General features: G+C 26.7%; 3 protein-coding genes across 7 annotated transcripts in view; 1 reads left to right on the forward strand and 2 right to left on the reverse strand.

Moving 5' to 3' along the window:
* The first annotated feature begins 7 nt into the window (after positions 1-7).
* LOC122630790 (little elongation complex subunit 2-like) lies at positions 8-3043 on the forward strand. Of its 2 annotated transcripts, XM_043815694.1 has the most exons (10): positions 108-180; positions 375-441; positions 521-774; positions 858-1091; positions 1203-1618; positions 1751-1965; positions 2031-2218; positions 2291-2438; positions 2524-2752; positions 2825-3043. In XM_043815694.1, exons 3-10 carry the CDS (start codon positions 523-525, stop codon positions 3021-3023), a joined length of 1881 nt encoding a protein of 626 aa, XP_043671629.1. In that variant the 5' UTR covers positions 108-180; positions 375-441; positions 521-522; the 3' UTR covers positions 3024-3043. The 2 variants fall into 2 exon arrangements, with proteins under 2 accessions (XP_043671628.1, XP_043671629.1); XM_043815693.1 differs by having other exon boundaries at positions 8-180; positions 375-774.
* Positions 3044-3172: 129 nt separating this feature from the next.
* On the reverse strand, positions 3173-5634 carry LOC122630792 (annexin B9). Its single transcript, XM_043815700.1, has 7 exons — positions 5458-5634; positions 5036-5084; positions 4486-4867; positions 4254-4406; positions 4003-4176; positions 3735-3916; positions 3173-3648 (listed from the first exon to the last, which is right to left on the reverse strand). The coding sequence occupies exons 2-7, from the start codon at positions 5060-5062 to the stop codon at positions 3595-3597; spliced, it is 972 nt and encodes a 323-aa protein (XP_043671635.1). The 5' UTR covers positions 5063-5084; positions 5458-5634; the 3' UTR covers positions 3173-3594.
* A 1261-nt stretch (positions 5635-6895) lies between these two features.
* LOC122630601 (zinc finger protein 148-like) overlaps positions 6896-10420 on the reverse strand; it is a 6903-nt gene continuing 3378 nt past the window's right edge. The window contains exons 8-17 of one of the 4 annotated variants that reach the window (XM_043815262.1): positions 9703-9976; positions 9519-9573; positions 9241-9427; positions 8962-9137; positions 8521-8890; positions 8090-8424; positions 7706-8014; positions 7535-7645; positions 7256-7464; positions 6896-7143 (exon numbers count right to left, since the gene is read on the reverse strand). In XM_043815262.1, coding sequence (XP_043671197.1) covers positions 7270-7464; positions 7535-7645; positions 7706-8014; positions 8090-8424; positions 8521-8890; positions 8962-9137; positions 9241-9427; positions 9519-9573; positions 9703-9976 — 2012 coding nt within the window. In that variant the 3' untranslated portion in view covers positions 6896-7143; positions 7256-7269. Of the gene's footprint in view, positions 7465-7534; positions 7646-7705; positions 8015-8089; positions 8425-8520; positions 8891-8961; positions 9138-9240; positions 9428-9518; positions 9574-9702; positions 9977-10420 lie in introns of all 4 variants that reach the window. The other 3 variants (XM_043815264.1, XM_043815263.1, XM_043815261.1) reach the window with 3 other exon arrangements.

Below are 10420 nucleotides of genomic sequence, written 5' to 3' on the forward strand. Positions count from 1 at the left end.
GCTAATGCTTACTGATAAGTAAACTGTAAATTTTTTTATCTACGGATACATATCTACCGATGATCAACACAAATGCGCATGATCTAACAAAAAGGTTATAAAAACATGAGTTTCTATTATACTAAATGTATTTAAATGATTGTGACATAGAAAAATGGAGACATTTTTAAATATTGATTGGTAAATATATATTGCGAATCTTTTATAAAAAAAAAAAACAATTATATTTTTTATAATCTAATTATATTTAAAACCATTTATTATTTTTATATATGATATGTATTATTATTTCAGTTATGATTACACTATTTTATTGTTTTTAATTATATATAAGATATATATATTTTTTTATTTATTTACAATGTATATTTTAGGAATCCTTCTTTAAATGACATTTTGGATGATGTATTTATTAATGAAGAAAGATTAACACGAGAAAGTGTAATGTATAGACTATTACATGGAAATTTTGTAAATCCTTTCGATAATATGGATGAAGATTATGAAGCTGTTAAAATAGATATGATTTCAGAAGATCCAAATAGTCAGGAAGAAAATAAAAACAATGTGATGGTAAATGATATTTCACAGAAAGAATTAAAAGAGAAGAAAATATATGTACCAGGTTTAGTGAAACGACCATGTAAATTTCCAAAGATGTCCGAGTTGAATATAGAAGAGCAACATGCATGTTTACGGACATTATTAACATTTTCTACTTCTGAAAAACCAAATTTAACTGCTAAAGATAAAAAAGATTTAGCAATCTATTTTGTAAGTGAAATAAACAGTGGTAATTCTATTATTAATATGTCTTGCAAAATATTGTTGATTTTTAAAATATGGTGAAATTTTAGAGTCTCAAAGAAATTATAAATGAAGAACAAGATCAATATTTAGAATTTGTTAAGGGAAAGTGGGATGGAATGAAATTGCAAACAATTTATTGTGAGGATTATATAAATTTACGATGGAAATATAAATTACTTGATATCCTTAAATTACCAAGATATTATATGGAAACTACAAACATTCCTTTTGTTTCGGATAAAGAAATCACAGTACAATTTATATCTACTTGCTTAAAAAAGGTAAGAAATTATAATTCAGAAATATGAATAATTAATTTTCTTCGATATAAACTAATTACAATATTATAAAAATAAGATTAAAAAAGTTATATAAAAATTATATACTTTTAGGGAAATTTACCAAAAATAATTTTACCACCTTTGACTAGACCTTTTATGTTACACTGTAATTCTACAAGATTACAAGAAAAATTTCCAGTACCTGATGAATGCTGTAATACATCAACAATGCATTTCAAATTACCTGTAAGCAAGGACCCAACTTGTGAATTTCTTGCTCAGGCCAATGATGTAGATTTAGTTATTTCATCCAGTGGTCTAAACTGTTTAGCAAATAATGCTGGCCCAAATTATTCAAGAACATGGGTATTACCTATCACAATCAAATCTTTCAATGGAAAAAATATTATATATATTGACAAGCCACCACCACCTAATTGTGCTACTATACCACAAAAAAATAATTGGGTTTTCAAATATATTTTAAAAGAATCTATATTTCAACCAAAACCTACGAAATCAGAAAGGTAAAACAATATTATATAATAGCCATCATTATAATAACTTTTGCATCATTTATTGCATGTGTGTGTATATATATATATATATATATATATATATATATATAATATATATAATATATTTTTAATATATATTAGATCAGGTAACGTAAAAGTATATGATGATGATTTATTCGGAAATATTAATTCTGAAAATTATATCACATTAGAGGATGACTATGAAAGTAAATTAAATATTTCCAATAATACAAAAGATAAAACAAAGTTTAAATGTGAAAATACAGATGAAAAAGATACATCAATGGAACATGAAAATGATAATGTAAACACACATAACTTAGAACAAACGATGTGTAAGTTTTAAAAATAAATTTTCTAAACTTGTAAAAAAAAATATTAATAATAAACTTTTTTTTAGCTGATTCACAAGAACAATCTGATAAGGAAGATTATGAAGATGATAATGATACAGAATCATGCTGTACAAATAATGTGTCATATAATCTTTTTAGAATTGGACCTTCTTCTACAGAACAAAATGAATTAATGAAAAATACAATTAAAGAATATAAAATGCTAGTGCGCACAAAAGAAGATGGATATGAGGTTGGTAAAAAATAATTATTGTTAATATTTGTAATTATAGAGAACTATATAGAGCTCTTAAAAAATTTACAGGAATTAACACCAACACTCAGGCAAAAATTACTTTTAGTACCAAAATTAGAACATCAACTTGCATTTGGAGCAGAAGCTTTAACGTTAGAAGAAGGATTGAAACAATGGATTTCTTTAATATTTCGACCTGACACATATCTTGCAAGAGGTATGTAACATGGACAATTATGTATAATTATGTAAGTATATGGTAAGAAAAACTTACATGAGATATATATATCATATTTTAACAGTAAGAATATCAGCACAATCGTCAGAAATAATACAAATAGAAAAACGTACTACTATATCAATTAATAATGAAATCAAGCGGCTTTATAACATAAAAGTAGAAGATACATTAACATTGTTGCACAATGTTATTCAAATTTTATCAAATGTTACTCCTGGTTGTTATATCATCAGACACATTAGTCGAAATGGAGCTTTTGCAACTGTTTACAAAGAAACAGATACTAAAGGGTATACATTGTTTTTTACTATATTGGATAAATCCTGCAGCTCGAAATAATTAATTTTTGTAATGTTTTTTAGGAAAAACATTTTAGACTTACATACAATTTATGGGTATGTTCAATTTCATACAATACCTAATACACCATGGCCTATGTTAGACAAACTATTGGTAACACCAATGCATAAACATTTTAAAAGAATGCCACTTATGTTTTATCCCCAAAAAGAGAGTAATAAACGAAAATTCAAACAGAAAACTAAAAATAAGTTAAAATAAATAAAAACTAGTCAAGTTAATTTAATGTCTTTATGAATTATTTTTGTAAATAATTATCTTTTTAGAAAGAATTTTATATTTTTAAGAGATCTAAATAGTACAATAACATAAAAAGAAAAAGGACATGTACATTTACGGATATAGAAATATGTGTTTTAGTAGTATTTTTAATAAACGCGAAGTATTTAAAAGTGTACATTAATTATAACAATTATTCTATTCATGTGTTAACAATTTTAATATTTACTCAAAAATAAATCTCTCTATTAGACAATATATGTAGGCACAATATATATAAGTGTATATAATAAAAATATATAAAATGTGTAAAAAATATTAATTTATGCATAATTAAACTTTTTTTTTATATATAAGCTATATGGAACTTTTACTATGAGCAAAACATCAGACCCTCGTTATGACAATTGCATTTTAAGAAAAATTGAGATTCTAAACTAAATTCATAGTTCGAATATCAGATAATATTGCATATTATACTGATATTACTATACACTATAAAAGTTCACTTATACTGTTTATAATCTTTATACATTAAATATTATGATCAGAATTAAGTAGAAACTAAAGACAAAAGAGCTTTTTTATAATCACCAGAGGTATCATCCTAAAACATATTAAATCTTGTAAATACAATGAAACATATATATTAAAGATATTCAATGAATTTAAAGAGACAGAAATGATACATACAGCAATCCAACTTTCCAAACTTTTTCCATATCTTTCTTCAAATGCCTTCTTAATATCACCTAAATCTATTTCACTTCTTGATACAATAATGCGAATTAAAGTTTTGTCTTTTGTTCCAATACCATGCATGCTATCATATAAACGTTCAGCAAAGAAACCCACTTTTGATTTCACACATTTCACTATAAAAAGAAGAATAGTAAAAAACAAGTGAAATAAAAAATCATATATTTATAAATTAACTCGAAAAATAAATTATTATACTAACCTATTCCCAAGAGTCCTTTTTCAATGCTTCCAGAAAATTCTTTTTTAATAGCAACTTCTATGTCATGTCCAGCAATTTTTTCATATTCAAGAAAGGTTTGTCTCAATTGCTGATAACTCCGTGTTATTAATATAGCATTAAATTGAGATTCATCAGTACCCCATTGTTTTTCACCTATGATAAAAAAAAAGGTTAAATTTGTAGATAAAATACAATGTATCAGATAAATTAAATAAGATTTTTTTTCATACCAGCTTCATAAAGTGCTTGAGCATCAGCAGTTGCTTGATCATGATCTATTCCTTGATTCTCATCTCTATTAGCTTGAACAAGAGATACTAATAATCTTTTGAAATGACCTGAAGTATCTCCCTTTAAATCACTTTCCAAAGTTTTACTATATACTGAAAAAATATATATTGAAATTAAAATTTTCTTTATCATCTAATTACAAATAATAAATCTATAAAAAAAATAACTCACAATTCTCATAAAATGCAGCAATTGTGCGAATGCCATAATTACTAAGAGTACAAAGAATTTCTACAATTGCTTCTTCGTCTGTTCCTAATCCACTTACTGCATTATGCAATTCTTTCGCATAATAATGTGGCAAAGGTGTCATAAGAGCAATTATTACATCTTCTAATTTTCCTGTAAGCTCACTTTTAAGGTCACTTATTAAATCTTTTCCATATAAAGTTTTATAAGCTTCTGCAATTTCTAAACGTTGAACAATTCCTCTTCTAGTTAATATATCAATAATAGCTCTCTCATCAGTTCCAAAACCTTTCATCGCTTTTCGAAGCACAGCTGCATCTGCATTAGCATCAAATGGATCTGCAGGATACACTGTAGGTGTGCACTAAACAAATTATTTAATAAATTTTTAAGAAATTAACGAAATTCCTTAAACAAAATATCAATATAAGTTTTTTTAATGAGACTAAACAAAAAAGTATATAGAAAGCAAAAAGTAGGTCATTAAAAAATTTACAAAAAAGAAGTAAAAAATCTATGGTTTATCATTTACCTTAAATGGATAATATTGTTGAGACATCGTAGGGCAGTTATAAATAGCACTAAAAACAAATTAACTTTATTAATACATATACTTTTAACAAGTTATGATTTTATATCTTTTTCCATATATAACATAAATTTGTATTTCATATAAGATAAGCTATATCTCATTATTTAAAGAGTTCAAATGCTAAAGTAATTGAATATATCAATTTCAAAGAAAATTAGCTACCAACATGAAATACATCTATATGAGTATAGTGCCCTGCCCACTTATTAATCATCCTTGGCATTTGTCAAATATTTTGTTGAAAAAATTAGTTGAGACATAATAATATCTAAATTTAATTACACACATACACACATTACATATATTTCACTTTATTATTTATATAATTTATATGATAAAAATGAAAATGTAATATACTTTACCAATAGTTTTGCTTTAAACTACCAAGCTTCCCCTACGCCGTATAAACGTATAATGATAGTCTGAAGGTTGGAACACGTCAATATGACGGTGTTTTATCCGGCGATGAGTAATAAAGTATCGTTTCCTACTTATTTAAAGAATGGCAGTATCTAGTGAGTAATCCCATTAGAGAAAAAACTTATATAAATATATTACTAAGAAGTATATTCATTTGCAAGAATATGCATAGTTCATTTATTTTTTATTTTTGTCTTACTTATATTCCTTAATTAGAAATGTATTTTATAGTGTGGGTGTGGCATTAATCACATGTGATCTTAATAATATATGATGATACAGCCCTGTACACGTCACGATACGATACGCCTAATATACTAGTGTTATATGATTGGTTAATAAAAAAGAACGTGTTCTTGTCATTGGCTATTAACTTAAAAGAATTGAGGTCGATTTTTAAATAAAACGCGGCAATATACGAATACTTCAATTTCGAATTAAGAAGAACATAATACATATTTTTATAAAATTACTTTTTTATGTTTACTTCGATATACATATTATTGTAAAAAATTGAATACAATTTATTGTGCAATATCAAAATTCAAATGCGAAACATTATTCAATTTTTTATTTGGTAATTACATACAATAAAATTTAACGAGAAAATATTCAAACGGGGTATTTTTTTTTTGTAACTTTTATAGTGTAATTTTTTACACGCGCACAAGTGTAATATAAAAGCTAATTTTATACGTATCTCGAATATGAAAATCTTTTCACAGTCTTATCGTATCATTGTATTCTCTAATCAGATACTTATATCGTAACTACTATGCTTATTTATTTATTTTTTCTGGAGATTAAAAGTAAATGTAATTATTTCCATTTAACTTAATCTAACCATTGCTAAGAGAATTATCACGAAGTTATATATTATTTATCGAATGATACGCAAGACATTGCCTAAATACAGCCACCACAAGGAATAAAGGAAATAAATTATTTTTTAAAAAATGAATAAAGATACTATTGATCTAATTTAAGTATGCGAAGTATAAAAGATCGATAAAGATTTAAAAAGTGAAAAATATAAACTTTAAAATATGTGCAATGTGTGTATGCGTGTGTGTATGTGTGTGTATGTATGCATTTATTTGTGTATGTGGTGGTGTATATCATATAGTTTAATTTTACTTAATTTTACTTAAAATTTTACTACCAATTAAAACATATTTTATAACAATTGTGAGGCACGTAATTATATCGAAAACTTTTATGCGTAAATGTGACTATTACTTTGAAGTCCTATCTATAAACAGATGTTTTGCTTTTAGAAAGACTAATATAAAGTGTAAAAACAATTACTATCGTCATCGTTTTACGAAAAGATGGAATCATAATATCATATTATACTAAAGTTAAAAGAATATACTAATATCTTGTAAAAATATAGTTTTGTAATATGTACAGGAGTATTAGCTAATAATTAGAGATTACATTATAAATTCGTTTTATCTTCAGCGACGACGCAAGATTATTTTTCAAAGCGAAATCAATTTAGAAACCACATCTAATATTCATCGAGTCGTTCTTCTATAGTTTTTGAAAATGTGCAATTATTCGTTCGTTATACGAAGTATCGTTTCTCTTGCTCATAATTAATTGTTCTGTCCAGCTGGAAACAACTGCAATTTTTATATTTAAAAATGATCGTAATTCTTTATCGTAATGCAATTGTAATGGAAGCAGACGCGAAACATCAATGAACTATCAAACGCAATAGAAAAATAGATTAACTTTTTTTCTCTTTTTCATGAGTCCAAATCTGGAAGAACACAATTGGTATAACTATCGTTACTGCTGCTGCTGCTGCTGTTATTGTTATTGTTATTGTTGTTGTTGTTGGAAGTATCCCGCGTTTCGTTGAAGTGGATGTCCGGTGAACTACCCTTACCAATGAGAGGATTCTTTGATTTCATGAATTTAGTCTCGTGCGGACTGCAAACCTATACATTTAGGAGGAACGTTTTCTTTTTCATAATTCTGATGGCATTGTATGCTCTGATAGCGTTTTACTTGAAGCGAAAAGCAGTTTTGATCAACATTTTCCGTAATGGGTTTATCTACTGATGATGGAGAAGTCAATCCATTGTCCACATGATTGCAAACATCTTGTTTATCCAATACCTTTGAACAAATAATCATAAGATTTATACATATATCGATCGTATCTAAAAAAATACTAACCAGTTTTCGTTTATCATCCAGTAATTTAATAACTTTATCATCTTCGGTACCACCGATGATACCTGTTCCTAATTTCTTTCCAAGAATTTTCACTTCTTTTTTACATACATTATTCGGACTATTACCACGCATATTTAAAGGTGCTATTGAATTTTTTAAGAGATCCTCATAAGGAGAGAACATTTTCATATCTTGAAACTGTGTTGTTACTAATTCTTGACCATGATTTTTCGGTCCTAAAATCTTGACTTCTCCAAAATTTGGATAAATTTTTGATAATGGAGATAAAGTCTCGTTATTTCCGAAGGCCTATGGAACGACATGTTATATGAAAGAAATTTCTTAATTACTATTAGTTAAACATATTTCCTTTCTCTTTCTTACCTTCGTAACTTGATTTCCCGAATCAAGAATTTTAATCTCTGGATGATTGAGAGATACGATTCCAGTACTGTGATCATTTTCATCAAAGACCATCGGTAGTTTCATTTTGGTGTCATATTCCGCATGATCTTGTATGGTAGAATTGTTAATAATAGTCATATCTTCTGATATACTTTGATTAGCCTTAAGGTAAGACAACGTATTATTTATTATCGGTGTCGATGAATGATTCTTATATAATGAGGAGGCACTTGTTTCTCTCGATAAAGCAGCAATATCATTTCGATGGTTAAGAATATTCGCAAAATCATGATGATTCGAAATTACATCTAATCCTGTACAATACATAAACGTATTAAACAATTTCGGTAATAAATATATATAAATATGAAACATTATAAAACTTAATACTTAAAATATTATAAATTCACCTTCGTCGTCGTGTTCCGTAATATTAATACCGTTATGATCTATACCTAAAGATTTAGAACCAAGAATGAAGTCATCAATTTTCGATTGCGGTAAAAAGTTAAGACCTTCTATGAAACGATCATCGAGACTTTTGCTTTCTAAAATTCTGATATCTTTATCTTCTAATATCTCAATCGAATCCATTGGTATCTGCTTTCGTGTGGAATTGGAATTTAAAACCATAATCTGATTATCGGCATCACCAATAATTATATCGTTATTGTTATGTAAATTTACAACATTAATAGCATCCGATTCCTCGCTATTAAGAATTGCCATATCATGCGAATTTTGAACCATAAGATCACGAGCTTCGTTACTTGTCATTACCTGATATTAGATTTTTATCAAATATTTATATTTCTTACAAAATAATATCAATTAGGACATTTGAAAATTACCTCGTAACGACCATCTTCAGTAGCACGAACAAATTGTATCCCACCTTGAGCAGCAAGATCCAATAATTCGTTACATTCATCGGCCGAAGAGATCGTGGATGGATCAAACGAGCGGTGCGATTCACCTCCAATGTGTTCGGAATATGTAAACTGAGCATCTAATGACGTAGATAGACCTATCATTTTATAATGAATCCAAATGAAAGTGAACTTATATATAGTAATAACCACGTATTATATTTTTTTATTATTATACGCATGAGAATAAATAGAAGATACCTTGGTGAGATTCAGATCCAGAATCAATAGCAAATCGTGATTTTCCATCAGATTCTATTTTTTGAATGACTGAATTTACGAGTGGCATACGTATCTGTATAGATTTGATGTTATCCAGATCTTTAGTACCATTAGAATTATTTTTCTCAGTTGTTCTCAGATCTTCAGTACCAGTTGAAGAAAGGATCTATAAAAATATATATAAACGTTCGATATATGTTAGCAATTTGTTTTATTAATTTTTTTTTTATAAATCTAAAATATGCTTTTATCTCTACCTCGGGCATCTGATTTCCTTCCTCGCCAGGTAGTTGTACTATTCTGACATTTTTACTATAGAATTAAATATATATAAGAAAGAGTTTGAAATATATAAAATAAGATATTAAAAAAAAATTTTCGAATGCATTTTATACTTTTATAAATATTTCTATGTATAACGTTTTTTAATTTAATACGTACTTTCTCATAATATTTTGATCATTGAGTCCGGCCTGCGGACCAACTGGTTGCCGATATTTAATACCATGTTTATATTCTTCGTGCGATCTCAATGAAAATCTTCGTGGGAATTCTTTACCACAAATTGTACAAGTGTATTGCATTTTTTCTGCATGCGCATGTGCCTTGACTTTATGACACACTAAATTCGACATTTGATTAAATCCTTTACCACAAAGTTCACATTTATATGGCCTCTCATTAGTATGGGTGAACACATGATTCCTTAGATTACCTAAACAAAATATTTTATAATATTTTAATTAAAACGTACAAATTATATACGATAAATATTTTTTATATAGCGTCTACTCTTTTTTTAACAATTTGTTTGTTAATACATATCCAATAACAAAGTAAATGTTATTCTTATTTTTATTTAATTTACTGTCACCATTATTATTGCAAATATAAGCATTTAAACAGAATAAAATATATATATCACCTTAATCCCTCGTACCAAATAACCTACGATCATAAATACCTTTCATTCGAATTCGTTGTTGAGAAATAATCCTTTATATTATCTATTAAAACTGAAAACAAATTGTTTGATGTTTTGTGTATTTTCGTATTAATAGTTAGCAAATATAAGCTTTTGTCGAGTTTTAAATGCCTAAAGATATAAATATTTCTATATATTAAGAAATAAATGAAAAAAAAAAAAAAAAAAAAAAAA

Source organism: Vespula pensylvanica, chromosome 7 (genome assembly GCF_014466175.1).
Source record: "Vespula pensylvanica isolate Volc-1 chromosome 7, ASM1446617v1, whole genome shotgun sequence".
In the NCBI taxonomy this organism is placed as follows: domain Eukaryota; kingdom Metazoa; phylum Arthropoda; class Insecta; order Hymenoptera; family Vespidae; genus Vespula; species Vespula pensylvanica.